This window comes from Diadema antillarum, unplaced genomic scaffold (genome assembly GCF_040938485.1).
Source record: "Diadema antillarum isolate AM-2024a unplaced genomic scaffold, OU_Dant_1.0 scf00000013, whole genome shotgun sequence".
Classification (NCBI taxonomy): domain Eukaryota; kingdom Metazoa; phylum Echinodermata; class Echinoidea; order Diadematoida; family Diadematidae; genus Diadema; species Diadema antillarum.
In genome coordinates this window covers 1,148,165-1,167,047 of record NW_027270902.1, presented here as the reverse complement: position 1 = coordinate 1,167,047, position 18,883 = coordinate 1,148,165, and the positions used below count along the sequence as shown (strand labels likewise).

General features: G+C 36.8%; 1 protein-coding gene across 1 annotated transcript in view; it reads left to right on the top strand.

Annotated features, from left to right (window-relative positions):
* The window catches only part of LOC139721166 (presequence protease, mitochondrial-like), a 31,023-nt gene extending 12,816 nt beyond the window's left edge, over nucleotides 1-18,207 (top strand). The window contains exons 10-26 of the mRNA XM_071632498.1: nucleotides 1,398-1,526; nucleotides 3,006-3,119; nucleotides 3,665-3,761; nucleotides 4,475-4,748; nucleotides 6,253-6,369; nucleotides 7,146-7,275; nucleotides 7,853-7,973; nucleotides 8,734-8,810; nucleotides 9,879-10,044; nucleotides 10,881-10,981; nucleotides 11,831-11,942; nucleotides 12,569-12,681; nucleotides 13,318-13,371; nucleotides 14,350-14,421; nucleotides 15,290-15,404; nucleotides 16,446-16,579; nucleotides 17,578-18,207. Coding sequence (XP_071488599.1) covers nucleotides 1,398-1,526; nucleotides 3,006-3,119; nucleotides 3,665-3,761; nucleotides 4,475-4,748; nucleotides 6,253-6,369; nucleotides 7,146-7,275; nucleotides 7,853-7,973; nucleotides 8,734-8,810; nucleotides 9,879-10,044; nucleotides 10,881-10,981; nucleotides 11,831-11,942; nucleotides 12,569-12,681; nucleotides 13,318-13,371; nucleotides 14,350-14,421; nucleotides 15,290-15,404; nucleotides 16,446-16,579; nucleotides 17,578-17,674 — 2,023 coding nt within the window. The 3' untranslated portion in view covers nucleotides 17,675-18,207. The remainder of the gene's footprint in view (nucleotides 1-1,397; nucleotides 1,527-3,005; nucleotides 3,120-3,664; nucleotides 3,762-4,474; nucleotides 4,749-6,252; nucleotides 6,370-7,145; nucleotides 7,276-7,852; nucleotides 7,974-8,733; nucleotides 8,811-9,878; nucleotides 10,045-10,880; nucleotides 10,982-11,830; nucleotides 11,943-12,568; nucleotides 12,682-13,317; nucleotides 13,372-14,349; nucleotides 14,422-15,289; nucleotides 15,405-16,445; nucleotides 16,580-17,577) is intronic.
* Nucleotides 18,208-18,883: the final 676 nt, after the last annotated feature.

Sequence of the window (18,883 nt, the reverse complement as noted above, 5' to 3'; positions counted from 1 at the left end):
TTAATACTATGAGTTAGTACATTGATGACTGTAGTTTCAAGTTTGTTCATGGCAGAATCAGGGGTGCCCCCCTTGGGACCCAGGGGAGGGGGTGAGGAGGGGTCCTAATGGGGCCTAAATTGTACATTTTTATCGTCTTCTTGAGAACCCCATGACCCATTTTCACCAAACTTGGCAGGTAGCATCCCTAGGGGGTTAGGATCTCAAGTTGTTAAAATGGGCACCATGCCCCACCCAGGGGGCCCCCAGGGGTCCCAAACCCCCCAAATGAAGGAATCTTTATAAATCTTCTCTAGAATCAGAAGTTATAGAGCTGAGATAATACTATGAGTGAGTACATTAATGACTGTAGTTTCAAGTTTGTTCATAGGAGATCCAGGGGTGCCCCTCTTGGGTGGGGGGGGGGGGGGGGGGGTGGTTGGAAGGGTCCAAATGGGGGCCTGAATTGTACATTTTCATCTTCTTCCTGAAAACCTCATGATGGATTTTTGTCAAACTTGGCAGGTAGCATCCCTAGGGGGTCAGGATCTCAATTTATCAAAATGGGCACCATGCCCCACCCAGAGGGCCCCAGGGGGCCCCAATCCCCCCAAATTAAGGAATCTTAAAAAAAATTGGGCCTTTATTGTACATTTTCATCTTCTACTTGAGAATGCCTGGTCAAATTTTGGTAGAGCTGTGAATAATTTAGGTTAGTGACTGCGTGAAAGGTGAACTTGCGATACTCAGGTGAGCGCTAGACCCGCGGGTCTCTTGTATATTATTCCTCTCCCGTTCGGCTCGAAACATTTTAGTCACCCCTTGTATCTGCTTGACAGTTTAACCTTTACATCATTTTATCTTGACAACATCGTAATAGTGACAATGACCTACAGCGTATCCTAAAACCAAGTACATGTGTATGTTGTGGGACATAGTTGTAGGGACTGAGATTACAGTCTTCGTATCATATTAGGCATGTAGGAGAGAATTGAGGTAATTGAAAACTAAGCATTGAATTGTTTTATGATTCTATTACGTTGAGCTATAAACTAGACTCTATTTTAAATAAAGTGGATCAATTTCTGATGAACCAGAAAACAGAAGTTTTGATCATATTTTTTTTCTGTGTTGAGTATGGTTTTCTTTCTTTACACATATTCACCATATTAAGGACTATTCTTTACACATTCTAAAAGAATTTTAAGAATGGCCAATTTGAATGGTAGTATTGCTGATTGTGCTATGATTGAATAATTTGAACTTGTATTTGAGTTTATGTGTTTATTTCTCTTGTAAAGTAATTGTTAATATATAATAATTTAGTGTTAATTCTTAATATCTTGAACTGTATAGTGTTTTGATATACTTTCATAAAAGGTGTTGTTCAAATGTGTCCTACATTTATTATTCTACAGCATAACTGATGCTGAAGAAGTCTTTACATGTCAGCTGTTGGGTTCTCTGCTGGTTGACGGACCAACCTCACCTTTCTACCGCTCTCTGGTAGAAGCCAATATTGGATCTGACTATGCACCAGTTGTGGGGTAGGTTCACCCAACAATTTGTGTCAGGTTTTTATTTGAGCTTAGTGATTTTTGCTAAGCTTCAATGAAACTTACCTTATTCAACATCGCCATTATCATTAAACAAACTTTCCCCATTAATATTAATCATAAAAATTATTAAATGTTTGAATGCTGTATCTTCTTGTTGACCAACTCCAAAGGATAATCGGTAATTCATGGTGGGACCCTGCTTGCATGAATGCAGACCCGGCGTTCATTAATGTACAGAATGTGCTTTGGACAAATCATATCAACACCGCACTAATTTGTAAATCACAGAAAAATGGAGTGGATGTGTAGGAGTGCAATTTTGTAGGTCTAGTTGCAAAAAAGAAAAAAGGAAAAAAGAAAAGGAACTGACAAGCTGTTTAACTCCATTTGATTTGTGTTTGATAGTAAGTTTTATGCAGCGGAACATAGATACAGTATATGATTTGTCAACAAGAGTTTTTTTCTCTCTTCCACAGTCTCATCTTTTCTTCTTTCATCCACGTACAAGAGTTTGTGTCTGCAGCATAATTTAGTATTAAAACAATTGGTGTGGATCATACCCCCATCATCATGTAAACAACACCCTCATCAAGCCACATGCACACTACTAAAACATGCATCATGTGCAACTAGACTCCTATGCATAGCATGCTGCAGTGTGCTGCAGCAAGTTCTGCTATAGTGATATGGTGAATAGATTGTACACTGAATGTTCAACATGTTAAAAGGTTGGTGTAGTTTCAGTTGAAATGGGACTTCAGGTTTTTAACATTTTTTTATGATTATTTTTCAAGATAATGAGAAACCTCTTATGGAATGTGAAAGAGCATATAATTTTAGAGGAATGCAAAGTTTAGTTGATGAAAATTGGTTTTGAAATAGCTGAGATATCAAAAACAAAGCAATCTTAATACATGGTGGGACCCACCTTTTATTAGGATTGTTTTGTGTTACTTTGTTTCTGGATATCTAAGCCATTGCAAAACTCATTTTCATCAAGTAAACTTTGCATTCCTCTTAAAATCGTATGCTCTAACATTTCATAAAGTGGTTCTATGTATCTCATAAAAAGTTGAAAGCTGAATCCTTATCTCGACCAATACTAAACTGACCCAAACCTCAGTGCTCTATATCAATTTGCAGCACCTCACAGTTTCTTCAAAATTATGATATTTGCAACCATTAGGAATTTTCCAAGTAGGCCCTATGCAGTTGCAGATTACCTGGTAAACAATACAAGATTATATAGACATAATTTGTGTTAATAGCTAATGGCCCTCCCCTTCAGGCAATCACTGTTACTGCAGCTGTAGACAAGTTTCAGCTGCATTTCTTAGATGAAGTTTCCTACAAAGCTGTAGTAAGCTAGTCACTCTACTGCAGAGCACTGCTAGGTAGTGACTGTGGAGAGTTGTATGGTATCCTTGTATAGTGATGCTTGTTTGAATCCTTTGTTCACCTCCCCAGATTCAGCAACCATACCAAAGACTGCACATTTAGTGTTGGGCTTCGTGGTATCTCGGAGGAGGACACTGACCAAGTTAAGCAGATCATTGAGAAAACTTTTCAGGAGGTCATTGAGTGAGTTTTATGTTCTTGAGTTTGAATTATGACACAATCTTACCAACCTAAATGCTGTACACTTACACAAAATTCAATATATCTCCAAATCTAAGCAATCAGTTTGTAAGGCTATTCGCACAAAAATTTGCCACATTTCACCAGTAGTACAAACAAGCAATAAATGTGTATACCCGCTTTTTTAGGTAGAAGCAGTCTATTATTCAGTTCACATTTTTGTAATTTGCAGTGCATACATTTCAACTTTTATTACATGCATATATTTAGTTTGTATTCATGATGAATTTAATTCCTTCAAAGTAGCTAGCTTATATGATAATGAAGGAGAAATGTATTCTTTGAATTACAATATGCCTTTTAGTCACTTGACAAAGCAGTTGATTATGTTCCATTCATTCATCCCCTTGCCAACCAGAGCATGAAAGTGTGTGTATTTTGTATGGATTATTTGCTTTTGTCCTCATTTGTACGTGTGAATTGCCCACTATCATTTCATTAGAGTTTGAAACAAAAGTTTTATTATTACAATTTTTTTTTTTCCACAGGACAGGATTTGAAGCTGAGCGCATTGAAGCCATTTTGCACAAGATAGAACTCTCTCAGAAGCACCAGACCACTCACTTTGGCCTTGGCCTTGTTGCTGTATGTATACTCAATTTTCTCTTGGCCTTGTTAATGCATGTATGCTAAATTTTCTCTCGACCTTGTTGCTGTAGTTTGTTCACCTTTCTCTAGGCCTTGGTGTATGTATGTTCATCTTTCTGTAGACCTTGTTTTTGTTCATGTTTGTTTGTTTATAATTCCTGTCACCATTTATATCTTATCAAATGAATTTTCTCATCAGCTGTAAAACTTGAATCAATTTTTAGGTGTTTTTAAATGACTTATTTTGTGACAAGACTGCGTCAGTTATTGAAGACATAATTCATATAATGTACTATTAGAAAAGGAGTCTTGTGGAAAGCGGAGTAGGTGTTCAAATCAACAAGTCAAGTAGGAATTAAGAAACAAGAAATGTACCAAATTATCCACCAGTCACTCACCTTGAAATTGGCCAACACTAATGAAAATGTATAATGTACCATAATGTGGAAGGTGTTGTAGGCACTGTTACACCACTTTTATGTGAAATGTTGTTGATTACTTCTCAGTTTATTTAATGTGTGTCCGCCAAAACCAAAATAATATATCATTTAAATGATTTGTGTTATGACAGATTAGTACATGTAATGACTATTGTGATTTTTTTTTTATGCCTCCGCCACAAAGTGTCGTTGGAGGCATATGTTTTTGTTTTCATATTTGTGATAACATCAGTAAGATCTGTTTGTAATTTGCCATCTTTTTTTTTCCAGGGTCTGATGCCTTTCTGGAACCATGGTGATGACCCAACACCATTCCTCAAGCTCAGTCAACTGGTGGAACATTTCAAGTCAAAGATGACCTCTGACCCCAAGTTTCTGCAGATGAAGGTCAAAGACTACTTCCAGGTCAACCAGCACAAGTTATGGCTGACGATGAAGCCAAAGGAGAGTTACATAGAAGAACTAGAGAAGGAGGAAAGAGGGAAGTTAGCTGGAATGATTAGTGATCTGGATGAGACACACAGAAAAGCAGTGTATGAGAAAGGTGAGTTTTAAAAAATTCTTGCCTCTCCCATACTGCTCGGGCATGAAAATCTTTTGTTTTATTAAGAACTCTGAAGTTTGTATCAACCAAGATCCATATTAGCTACATTGTACAATACCTGTACATTTAGGAATCAATAGACTGTAAATTTGAAGTTGTAATGATAAAGAAGTTACATTTATTGTTTGTATTGCATTAATGCAACTATTTTAACTGTAATACTTGGGATCAGCCATAGAAAGACCAACTGTCTATGTTGATCCCCCACAAACTGAAATAACTGCTTTTTTGTTGTGTTTGTCTGTTGTGAAATTGTTATAAGTTGTACATTTTTCCTGTATTGTTCCAATGTTCTACTGTGTATGCATCATCCTGTATTCTTTGTAAATGCTTTTTATTAGGATGTGGAAATTAATGAATGGAGAAAAAAAATGAAAGTTACATTTGTTCAAAGAGCAACAGTACAGCATGTCCCCCCACAAAAAAAAGAACAAAACAAAATTGAGTTTCATTGCAACTTTTTGCTATCAAATTCATTGATTTGCTTCATGAGATGTACATCAATGGAAAGATATACTTCTCTTCTTTCATTTGATGCCAAACTCAATGTTCATAATTCATGCATGACTGAGCTAGAACAATGGATAGTGGGTCTACCAAATTTTCATTTGCCTACAGAATTGCAACTTTTGAGTCAAGTTTTTGAGACTTTTACAGTGACAAGTATCTTTTCGAAAACAAAGTTAATAACTGAAATATCTATACTTTTTTCTTCCATCATATGAGACCTTATGCATTAAATATGAATGACGCATGCTCGAGAAAAGGTTGCATGAAAACATGCTTCATTTCTACCTATTCCATGGATAGCTGAAAAAAAAAATCCAGCTTTCCCGACTTAGCACTAAACAATAGTCTTGATATCTGCATGAGTGAATTCCCTTTTATCACATTCCACCCTCATGTTTGTGTAAATTCATCAAAGCATGAAGGCCATTGTTTTCTGCCAAGTTGGGAAGGCCAAATGGCCCCATATTTTACTTAACTATGCATCTGTGTGAGTAAAATTGAAGCAAATTTTCAAATTAAGTTGTCTCCAGCAGATGTTAATCATTGTTTATGCATGAGCTGTCTTATGAATGGAAAAAATAGGGATATTAAAGCTATGATTTTTTTTTGTGGCAAAAGTTTGTCAAAGAGGCGTGAAAACCTCACTCAAAATCACAATTTACATGTGCAAATAAAAATTTAGTAGTGTCTGTCCATCAGTGTCCTTTGTTTTAACTCAGTCATTTATGAGTTATGAACATTGAGTTGTGCATTAAATGAAAGACGAGAAGCTTTTATCTTTCCATTCATGTATATCTCATATAGCTTATGATATAATTTTGATAGCAAAAAGTTGCAATGAAACTCAGATTAATTTTTTTTTTTAATGAGACACACTTTATAATTTTAAAGCTTGTTGTCTTTGTTTTTATGTCCGACAATGGTTGGTTCAAAGGCTGTAAGCTCTTTGAGGAGCAGAAGAAGGAGGAAGATTTGACCTGTCTGCCAACTTTAAAGGTCAATGACATTGACCGAAAGGTCATAAGAACATCTGTGGAAACCAGAGAGATAGGTAAGACTGAAATTAAATATTTGCTGGGAGACAACACAAACATATATATATATATATATATATATATATATATATATTTTTTTTTTTTTTTTTTTTTTTACAAAGTACAAGCATGTCACTTTGCGGTGAGATCTGTTTGCATTCATGCTCTGCCTTTCTCAGAAAGAATATTTCCCCTACAAATGCTTTGAATTTGATGAGTGTAGAATAAAAGGCTGTAATATATGGTGTAGTTTCATTATGTCCTCAGTGCTAGCTATGAGGTAGTGAAACAGTTGATAAAGGAAATTCAGGAAAAATCATGTGGAAAGATGCAAACAGAAAAGTAAGAAGGGGATTGCCAGGAAATGATTGAGGAATGTAAAGTTAAAGGTTTTGTACCATTAAAAAAGAAGAAGAAGAAATAGATAGACTCTAGGAATGTACTGATTGAGGAGAAGTGAATGTTTTACGTGGAGGAGAGGAGTGATGAAGTAAGTAGTAATTTTATTGAGGAAGAGATTTAAAGTCTTGAGTGGAATGTGATGTAGACAGAAAGCTTGAACAATACATGTAAACAGGGAGGAAATATGGATTTGATTTGATGAGCGTGAGTGGTCAGGGTGCTTAATTCCCATAGGTAAGAAGGTAAGGTATTAATATAACGTCAGAAGAGTTTCTGAGAAAGTCAATCCAGAAGTTAAAGTACAAAGGAACAAATGGCAAGAATGTCTTTCTTTATTCTTATGGCTGTAATTCTTGTTATTTTTTTTTCATTATTTCTATGCCCAAACTAGCTGGTGTCCATGTACAGTGCTGTGAGCAGCCAACCAATGGCATTACATACTTCAGGGCAATGCTCACCCCTTCCAACATCCCTGAGGAACTACAGATCTACCTTCCACTCTTCTCTAACATCATCACAAAGTGAGTACTGGTTTCATCAGGTTTTGAAATGACCGGCATCCACAAATACAATATTGCCCAGTCTCTTAACTTTACTATTCTGTTTGTGTGTAGGTTTGTGTATACAGCTGTACACAAGTGTGTGCTCATACTACAACTTTATTTTAATGGATTAACTTATTTCTTTCTGTAGAATGAATGTCTTGAGATATTGATGAAGTTACAGCTGTATTGCTGACCTATGAGTTCATACACGTCTTTCCCAATCAGAGAAAAAAGCACTCCAGAATGGCTGCACAAAACAGTCCTGGTTAATATCCATGCATTGACAGTTAGTTTCCAGACATTTGTGCATGCCAGTGTGCAAACAAAGTACTGTAAGGGGTTAACAAGACATCTGTTCACTGAGCTGTAACATGTTATTGCACACTGAAAATATGCTCTAAAGTGTGTGTAAATATATATAGAGGTTCAATGTTTACACCTTCAATTTGCTGTAAGGCATCAGTGAATAATGTAAAGCAAGTTTGATTAATCTTTGTATACTCTGTTCCAGCATATAAAAATAAAAAGCTATTGATATGTTTCTTTTGACAAGGATGGGTGCCGGTGATCTAAACTTTCGTGAATTTGCACAGCGAGAGGAATTGAAGACTGGTGGGATCACTGCGTTCAGACGCATCGCTCAGTTTCACAGTGACATCATGCAGTATGAACAGGTAGTGTGAATAGTTCCCTAGTGTTGTTCTATCGTCTGAATATGTAGCGTGGTCAATTTCACAGTGGTCTTAGCAAACAGGTAGTGTGACACACAAAGTAGTTCAAAAGGTAAGTTGTGCTGTAAAGACCACCATGTCAAATGTTATATGAGATAATGGTTTTATCATACACCTCGTTTCTTAATCATGTGAAAGCAGAGTATGATACACTTGTACATCACTCAATACTACAAGCCAGACATACATCATCAAGAAGCTGTGTTGTATCAAATTTGAATGGCACTTGGTGTTAAAAATGGTGCGGTAGATCTCCATTCAGAGAATACATGTATATCAAGCTTATCTGAATGAAGAGAGTCTCATCAACATTTGGAAATAATTCACATCCCTGGTATCGGGTTGAACAGTTGCCATGAAAACCTAGTTATGAAATCTAATCCAGTAATTGTCAGAGGATTATATTGGATCTAGAGAGAATTTTATCAATATGTGAAGAAATATCAGTCAGTGCTGCCCAACACACACAATTACTATGAAAATTACAAAAAAAAAATTTCTTCATGATGCTTTGCGAGCATACGTCATCCAAAACTCATTGATATTGTATATCAAACATGCTATATTTTGTATGTACATATTGTAGTTAAAAACTTGCACAGAAGAGGTACAAATGTAATATAAAGAGAATGACACAAATGATTCAAGCTTTGTATGGAGCTCTGTCTGTAGTGACTTGTGTTTTGATCTCTTTTCACTTCAGGGAATTGGCCTGTTTTCCTTCTGTTTGGACAGAAATCTTCAAGAAATGTTTGACTTACTCTGCAGTGTATTCACCAGGTTTGTCTTCATCATGTTTGCTATCATTCTATGTTTACTATGTCATGTACTTCTTTGATTTGTCTTCGTATGTCGATGTTGAAACTTTCTACCAGAGGTCGTTTGATACAAGTGAAACAATTCTTGGTTTGACAAATAATAAGTGCAATCCAAAGTCAGTGTGTTTTATTAAAGCAAAGTCTCTGATGTGTTCACCACTGTAGTGAATTGTTACAAGTTGTATCTACTGGAGATGTGATCTACTAGAGAAAAATAGTTGTTATTATGAACTTTTAAAAAATGACCATGTATGTCTTAAAATTCATGATGTCCTGTAAAGGCTTATTTCAGAAAAGAAAAATCTGAATACAGCCATACATATTTTGTATTCATGATGTAACCTTTAAAGGCACTCAGTCGTGGCGAGTGGTTTGTGCGGCACGGAGACGAACGCAACATGCTGCCTCCCCCATTCTGTATCAAATGTAGTGACCCCGAATGAGAATAGCGCTGGCTCAATGGGTCAGCGAACAAAACGCGTAGGCTACAAGAGCGCTCTCTGTGCTAATCTCCTAACCCAAAATGGCTGTCCGAGCGAGCCATGTGAGCTTCCGAATGGACGCACACACTCAGTGCGCATGCGCATGAAGAGAGGCCAAAAGAGCCTCGCGTCTTCTGGCCTCTCTCCTCTAATCACCGCAGCTCGCGGTGACAATATTTGTGTATGATGCATACACACACATGCACACACACACACACACACGTCTTCTGGCCTCTCTCCTCCAATCACCGCATCTCGCGGTGACAATGTTTGTGTATGATGCATACACACACATGCACACACACACACGTGTCTCAGTGGCAGCATTGTCCCACACGTTTATGGATATAGCACCGAGTCTGGCATTGCGCAATTGCATGCACAAACTTTGGTCGTTCGGAGTTTACGTACCATTAGGGATGGCGATCGGCTGCCTTTAAGCAATTCGTGGCTTGGAAAACAAAAGGTGTTACACAATAGGTGAACTTTTTCTGAACAAATCTGGCCAGTATAAGTTTAGTGAAATAACTTGTCTTTACCAAATGCAGCCCAAGACTTGAGGATAAAGAGCATTTGACCACTCTAGTGAGGATGGAGGCAGCTGACCTGTCCAGCTCTCTGACCAACATGGGACATGCCTATGCCATGAAGAGAGCAAGCAGCAGTCTGTCGCCCTCTGGAAGGCTCCATGAAATAGCAAGTGGCATGTCACAAGTGAGTCGTGTGGTCAATGAATGACTAGTTCAAGGAAGTCTGCATACCTATCCATTTCTTTTTGCACTGTACATTCAGAAAACTTGGATGAGTTGTAACACATAATTTTGAATTGATGTCAGAAATCCGGGGGGGGGGGGGGGGGGGAAGAGCTGGGGTTAGCTGCAGATAATACCTTGTCACCGTTTGATGGTGGTGAGGGGATAAGAGGGGAAGGGGGTTAGCTGCAGATGATACCTTGTCACCACTAGATTAACACTTGTGAAGTTCACTGCATATCTCAGCTGAGCTGGAACTAGTGGAATTTATCAAATCTGTACGAAATCTGAAAAAAATTTACAAAACATTGCCGATTTGAGAGAGGAACAGAAACAGTAATTTTCTGAAATGTGTTGCCAACTTTGGAATCAGTAATGAATTCAGCATTTCAGAAGTGTTTGAAATTTCTGTACCTGAAGCAAAGAGTTATTCAGGAACAACAAAAAGCTACGATAAAGAGAGAATGTTGCAGTCTACCTTATAAAACAGGAAGAATGGATGATAAAATGTTGAATAAGCAAGATGTAGCAACAAATCAAAATCATGTGGTTTCCTTCACTTGGTCAGTTGCTATCAAGATTAAAAGCAATGGCACATATGATTGTTGTGCATTTGTGTATGTGTGTATGTAATTGTGTGTGTGTTTTTGCAAGAAATTGTGAAAATGTGAAATAGTGTTTACAGTTGCATATGAAGCAGCAAGAAATGCTAGTATTGAAGCATTGTGTCTTTGTCATTGCATTGCGGTAGTAAAGTCATGACAGTGAATTAATATTTGTTTTGTGTAACCTTTGTAGGTAGCATTCCTGAAGGAACTAGCTGAGAAGGAAGACATTGATCCACTTCTTGGCCAGCTACAGACCATAGCTTCCTTGGTGCTCAATAAAGATAACCTGAGGTAGGGGTGTGTGTGTGTGTGTGTGTGTGTGTGTGTGTGTGTGTGTGCAGGCAGTTCATGTCATGACAACTAATCTCTCAGGCTTCCAAGAATATCATCAAGGGTTAATGGAAACTAACCAAAAATTAACACAGACATCTCATGGATATCTTGGACTAGTATTTCTTACAAATAGTGTGTCATTCCTTTGAACGAACCTAGTCCAATTGTGCATGGACTACATGGATTATGTGTCTTTATTAAAATAAATGTAAAATCAGAACCCACATATGTATCATTTTTGTCATGCTTGCTGAAAAAAAAAACAACAGTGAAAAATGGTATGTATTTATGTCAATGTGAGGTGATTTGTCTATCACCTGCTGTGAAGACAACCTGATGCAAGAAACAGTAATTTGAATAACAAAAAACTTAATACAGAAAGGGAAAACAAACGAACCCGTACACTTTCAGATTTGTCATGCATCACGTATACAGGATGTGTGTGAATGAAGAAATGGGGGGGGGGGGGATCAAAGCCATAGGTTTTCTTACAGGCCCTCTCTGAGTTGTTGTACAGTATATCTTTGCACACAGATTGCCAGGTTTGGGGTTACGAACCAGTTTTGTGAGCTTTGTTAGTATACTTGTATACATATATATATTGTATTTGTACAATGTATGTGGAATTGTGTAGAAAGAGGGACATGGATTTGTTATCTTGTGGTGTATTAAAAATGTTGAATTTGTACATATGTAATGAAAAACATTTTAATGAAAAACATTTTACACTGAATTATCAATACAGGTAGTGTAATGTATTCCACTAACTCTGTAAATTATTTTGCTCTTTATTTATTCATGCCATAGGTGTGCAATTAACTCCAGCCCAGAAGGAATGGATCAAGCAATGAATGAGGTTGAGAGACTCATCAGGAATATTCCAGGGACACCAAGAATACATGACCAACAACTGACCAAGGTTAGTCTATACAGTATGGTAAAAAAAAAAAAAAAATTACTACAGATTTTGGCATTGATAACACCCAAAATGATTAAACTGTCAAAATGCTACTTCAGGGTCTTAAAATGTAACAGCTTAGCTCTATGTTGCTGAAAGCCCCATTCAATTTGGTTAAGCGGTCACAGAGAAATGTGGATTGTTGTAAAGCATGTCATGAATCAGATTCTTCCGAGTTTAGCATTTCGATGATCTTGTGTGTGAACAATAGACAGAACTTGGACAAAAGAGATTCCCGACATCCTCTACAAAATTCCTCATTTCTCTTTGACCACTGAAGCAAATCGAATGGGGTTTTCTGTAAGATGTGGGCAATGATTTATAGTCTCATACCCTGAATTTGTATTTGGATTGATCCACTATTTCTAAAGATATCATTGCGGAGGGTCCCGTTGTAATTTTTTTTTTTTTTTTTTTTTTTGGGGGGGGGGGGAACATACGGTACAGAGGGAGCCTTTACCAATGAGATGATATTAGTAATGACATATTTTAATCTTCTGAGGGAAGTGGAAAGAGAATGACTTGTTTTTATATACATATCTATTAATAATTGATCAAAAATTCAACAATTTTATGTCTCTCTGCAGGTTGATACATTCTCACCATCAGAAGAGAAGACACACTATGAACTTCCTTTCCCTGTCAATTACATGAGCCATGCTGTTTGTGGTGTACCATTCACACATCCAGACTTCCCAAAGTAAGTTTTAGAGTTTATGTTTCATGTGACCTGAGTGAGCCACACTGTTTAATATGTTTGTTATATTAATTTGGCACTAGAAATTGTATGAATTACACCTCACAATTAAAGAGTTTTAAAGCTGGGTAAAGAATGTTCTCTTCTAAGTAAAGAGTACATCACATAGTAACAGGGGGTGTTTTACACACCAATTCAGTGCGAGGTGTTCCATTCAGCTGTTTGTGTTATAATGTACCATTGACAATGATCTCAGATTTTTAAATTGTCAGTCAGGAAAAATAAATTTGAGGATGCAGTTCATATGCACACTGCACAACTCTATTCAAGGATTGGACTAGGGCTATAGAGGTAATTGAAAAAAAAAAAGTTTTGAACAACTACATTTGTAAAAAGGCTTCTCTTTCCCAATAAGTTTTGGGGACCTTTTACTGCAATTAGTAAAGAATTTTAGGTAGAATGGTCTTAAGTTGTGCAGTTGTAGATGTAACATGTGTCAAACTTCTTCTAGCCACACCAAGTTTGATGGGAAATACAAGATTTCATTTAGAATGAAGACTTTAAGATGATCAAAATAAAGCAAGATAAAATACATGTGAAAATAAAGTTCATTAATCATGCTTTGTCGTTTTTTAACAGATTGAGGGTTCTTGCGAGGTTGATGTCTGCCAAATTTCTACACAGAGAAATCAGGTAAACAAAAAAGAAATTGAAATTTTACATGCTTGTGCAGTATGCAGTACAATATTATTATTATTTCTTGTTCGAATGTAAAATTTTAATGTTGTGAAATGAGTGTCTGAGGCAAGATGATATGTTACAAGAGATTGCGTCTTCACAGTCTAATGTGTACGGTGTGAATGAGATATGAGAGAGTCATTTATCTTCATCAGTTTTATCCAGAACCACAGTGTCAAGACAAATGTAAGGATACTGTTTTCTCATTTTGAAACTGACAAACTCAATTTTAAGCTAGGAATATTGAATAGTTTAATCAAGCTCAAGAACTTTGTTCCCAATCATATACTAGCTATGTAGCATTTTTTCCCTGCACTGAGTAGAGATCTTCAGATCCGTTTTGGGAAAAGATACAGGTTGTCATGTTGTTATCAGTGGTGTTGTAATCATCTCAGTTTTCCAGGCAAATACCACTTTCTTTTCAATTCTCTCCCTGAAAGCACATAGAGACAGTATGGTGGTGATATGTGCTATATAAGAACTGTATTATCAGTGGGGTATCCAGGAGGGAGTGCACTGGGTGTGCGCAAAAAAAGAAGAAAATAAAAGAAAAAAAATTGGATGCTTGCACCCCCCCCCCCCATTAATTTTGTAAAGGCGCCTCTCCTTTAAGGAATTCCTTGGATGCACTCTTGGATCTGCCCTTGTATAAATTTTGTTGTTGTTATTATTGTTATTATTGTTATTATTATTATTATAATTATTATTATTATTATGATTATTGTCAATATCATTTTTATTATTCCTTGTGACTTTTATCAGAATATTTTTTATTCTTGTCCACATCTATCTTTAGAGCCAGGAGTATCTAATCCTAGCAAAGAACATCATTAGCACTAACTGCAGGTTTGAGTATAATTTTCACTGTAGTGAAAATATATTACTTCCAAGACTTACTGTAGATAACCTTTCAACCCTTATCTCACATTGAAGGGAAAAAGGTGGGGCATATGGTGGAGGAGCATCCATGGGAACGGAGGGAGCTTTCAAATTCTACTCTTACAGGTGAGATGGATGTCACACATTGTCACTGAATGGTACGTTGGGGATCATAGGTTTGGGGCTTTGAAATCTCTGTGATAGAAGTCAGTGGTATAAAGACTCATTGAAGGTTTGAGTCAGAGGTATTGTGATTTATTTTACCATCAGGAGTCAGTTACCTTAGGAGTCAGGGTTTAGAGTCACTAGGAGGCAGTTTGGTAAGACTAAATCCTCCATGGAAACAGTGGTCTAATAAATCTGATGCATTGGAAAAAAATGAGATGTGTGTTTAACTCGTTTCGAGGGATCATTTTGTTTTGAAGTCAGACACAAATTTTAGTGTAGTATGAGAGTGAGTAGGATTGATATTCACTAGGTTTGAGAGTCATTTCACAAATGAAACTGTGCCTTTGGAAATCAGGGCTACTATCAATATTATCAATCTAAAGTGTATTACAAAAGCAGTAAATCTGAAATATTGTATCTCATAGAGATTGCAAGTAGATAACCTTGTAACTGCCTGATTGATTATTTTAGGGGAATATCAAAGGATTCTGATTTATGTATTATAAAAATGTTCACCTTCATTGTGACCAAAAGAAATTGTCCCAGGAAATTCTAAACAGTGATATTGTCTGTCATTGCTGTTTAAAATGGTAGAAACAGTTGAAAACAGACATGAAATTGAAAGAAATATGTGAGTTGGAAGGGCTGAAAAATAGCAGTGGGATAAAGATGTGAATGAAGAAAGTAGAAAGATAAGACAGGAGAATCTTGACCAATATAGAGACACAGAATGCATTCCAGGTAGTGAGATGTACTAAAAGGAGAAAGCTTACATAGGTATTCCTGCTTTTAATACACAAAGCTGTATCTCCTTACTTAATTGCAGAGATCCAAATACTGTAGAAACTCTAGCAGCCTTTGAGTCTTCAGCACAGTGGGCGATGGATGGTAACTTCACTCAGCAAGATATTGATGAAGCCAAACTGTCAGTCTTCTCTGTGGTAAGTATCCTGCAGCTGATCTGACACCCTTACCTCGTCTTCCCATCTTTTTCTCTCTGTCACTTCTTTCTTTCTTTCTCTCTCTGTCTGTTGTTTCTTTATCTCCTTCTTTCTTTATTTCTCACCCACTGTTTTACTTCTACAATCTGTTCCAATTGCATTGTGAGTTTTATGAGAAGAATGAAATCTTGCTTTTACCAATGACCCCAAACATTTATCTTCACAGTATACTTACAACACCAATTTTTTTCTAATGCCACCAGCAGGTAGAAGGAAGCTCACTTACCAGATATCTCTTCCATCTTGGTCCAAAAAAAGGTTAATGTACAGCGATTATCTTTAAGTAGAAAGGGTTTCCAATATATTAGTGCATTCCTCTGTGTTCATCATGCTCTGAGAAAACTTTATAGCTTTCCAGCCACTATCTGAGACTGCCATCCTTACATTGTAGATGACCAGCAGGTGGTTTAATCTTGTGTATCTATCATGAAAACTTTTTTTTTTTAACCTTTGCATGATCACACATTCCTTTTCTCATGAATATTGACAGGTTTTTTTTTTAGGAGCTAGGAAATCAGAAATGTTTAATCCTAGCAAACTATGTGGAATTAAAGGCCGCAAAGACTGGTAATTCATATACCCAGTTTGGATGGATTAATGCTCTCATTCATTGCCATTTACACGTTGCTTTGATATTACACGTGCAATTTGTCCTGGAGTTGGCTACCTGATCCTCACAGCTTTTGATTCCTGCTACCCCTTGTCCGTTATTCGATGTTCTTTCATCATATTGTACATTTACGTACTCTAAGCTCTATGCCTTCTTAAGCAGTTGTGTTTACAATAAAAATTGAATAGTTAACTCCACAAATTGTGTTTTTTGTTTTGTGATCACAGCTATTTTTGTGAGTTCTCATTTCATTGTGCAACCTGGATGTGACATGTTGATTCCTTAAATTTTGCTGATTGATGTAAATTTGTAGTGCAGGATTCCTAGTGATAGGATGGAAAGCTAAAGTGAGTTTATTGTCATTGTGACAGGTGGATAGTCCTGTGTCTCCATCAGATAAGGGTGTGTCCCTCTTCTTGTCTGGTGTCACAGATGACATGAGACAAACAAACCGAGACAGACTTTTCCTCGTCTCCAAGGAGGACCTCATACACGTTGCTGAGAAGTGAGTGAAGACCAAGAGATTCTCTCTTTCCTTACTAATGAGCATCACTCCAAATCTGTAATGTTGTGAGATGGGGTCTTATTTTTCTGTATGCACCATTTCACTAGGAAAGAAACAGCTCTTTTCCATTACCTGGTCTGGTTGTGCATAGTTCGTTATTTCAACCATGATATCCAAAGAAATACCTGTAATAATGTCATTATGCAGTTGATTATACAAAGGGTATTTGTGGAGAATTTTAGTCACAATGTCAATGGTCAATGAATAAATTCCACTAATTATGAAAGGAAGTGGTCAAGGATATGCATTAAGAGTTTCTTTTTAACAATAGACTGAAACTAAGACTAATAAGTACAATGAAAGGAAAATTGAATCTTTGTAATGGTTCGAAAAAAGTGATTTAATTAAAATTCAGTTAGATATGTTTATACACAATGTCTAACAATGTACATTGTACGTATCAGAGTTATCACATCCCGATATCACACCTGTCTTTAGAATCTATGAGAAAGACCAAGTATTTTGTTAAAGAGTAGATGATTACTTTCAAAATTGAAAGGTGTTCATTAAGCTGTGTGCATGTGATTAGTATTTGTCTCTTGATAAGGTTATTTCAGACAAACAGGGTTACCCTCATTAAGCATAGTTGAAATTGTTATTCAAATTCAAATGTGTAGTACTCACTTTGGCTTAATGATTGAATGTGGATTGCTATACACTGATCTTAAAGTCATATGTCACTGTGCAGATACGACCTTACAATCGCAATACATTTAACTGACATGGAAATCTATATCTTGATACCTTTTCAGTGACATCCATCTACAGTTACATGTGTGTAGTCATTTTCACAGTAACTTGGTTTTTAATAAAGTACTTTTATACCTGTATTTTTAGATAAACTGAGCTAGTGTCTGTTTCAGCTAACATATTATGATGTCACTGAGTGCCATGGCAGTAGCTTGACTGACTCCTTATCACATATTTTTTCATTCCAGGTATTTGAAGCCAGGTCAAAGGACAGCTGCTACAGCCATGTTGGGTCCAGCCACAGATTTGACCACTACTGCTGATTGGACTGTCCATCGAGAATGACCAGTCAATATCATCCCATGATAGAGATCTTTCTTCTTTTGCTTTATCCTGCCCACTACAGAGAAGACAAGGTCAGGTTGGATGGTTCCGTGAGGAATGGTTTGAGAAAAGATAAAATCTACTGTATCTGTGGACATCATTTTGTCTGCAATATGAAGCTTTGATTCATTCTTAATGAAGAGACTTTTTCCCATCTTGTGGAACGTTGCAGGCAGGATTAACCCGTTGAGGATGAGTCCCGAGTATACTCGGGCAAGGGTCTACGGGAAATGCGTGTTGTAGCAAAATCAGTCCGTCCTCAACGGGTTAAGATGAAGTATGAGAGTAGGCCTACTGGGTAATTTAATACTATCAGAGGTCTTTGAAATAAGACTTTTATTTCAATATGATGTATCAGACTTTAGCTGTGACAAGATAATATTGTGTAGACATTTCTCATTTAAAGCCCAAAAGTAAATGACCATCTTATTTCAGGTGTCTATTGAGTCATTATTCAGGAAATACCTCAATGTTCAAGATTACTCATCTCAAAAGTGGATCCATGGTCATTATGTGTGTCACATAGCTTTGTAGACTGAAGCCCACGACGTTTTATGTTGATCATAAATTTCATGAAAATGTAGAAGAATATTTTCAGTCCTTCATGTAAGCCATAAGTTTGGGCAACTTGCTATTATACGTACAAGTGATGCCTACATTGAAGGACCTGAGTGCATCAGTAAGAATTGTGCACATAAAGGTAACTATGCAATGTTTAATGGCAAGGTTGAGTCGGTGTACACTTAATTCCATATTTACTGCATGTACTTGTACATGTGCATGTACATTATTCTTGCTGCTGATGCACAAAAAGACGTGCACCCAGAATTTGTATTACAGAATGGGGAGATTTTGTTTTTTGTTTTTTTTAGTCAGAAATTCATTGTTTGCTCATGAAACCTGATGGCAAGTTTACTTGAATGCATTTGCTTTTTTGCTTGCCATAGATGTAAACCATGCATCCATTAATTACTGGATGCACACTAAATTTTACTGGATGCATGGTGAGCCAACCAATAGGTGTCTCTTTCCGGGTACATGAGCGCTTACTTAGTGCGCAGACTCTTGCTACAATTGCGTGATGATAACGTTTACAGTGGCTTTGGTCAGTGAGGCAATGTGCAGCCAGTAAAAATCAGCTCACAGCTCTAGATCATGGTCGTCCAAACT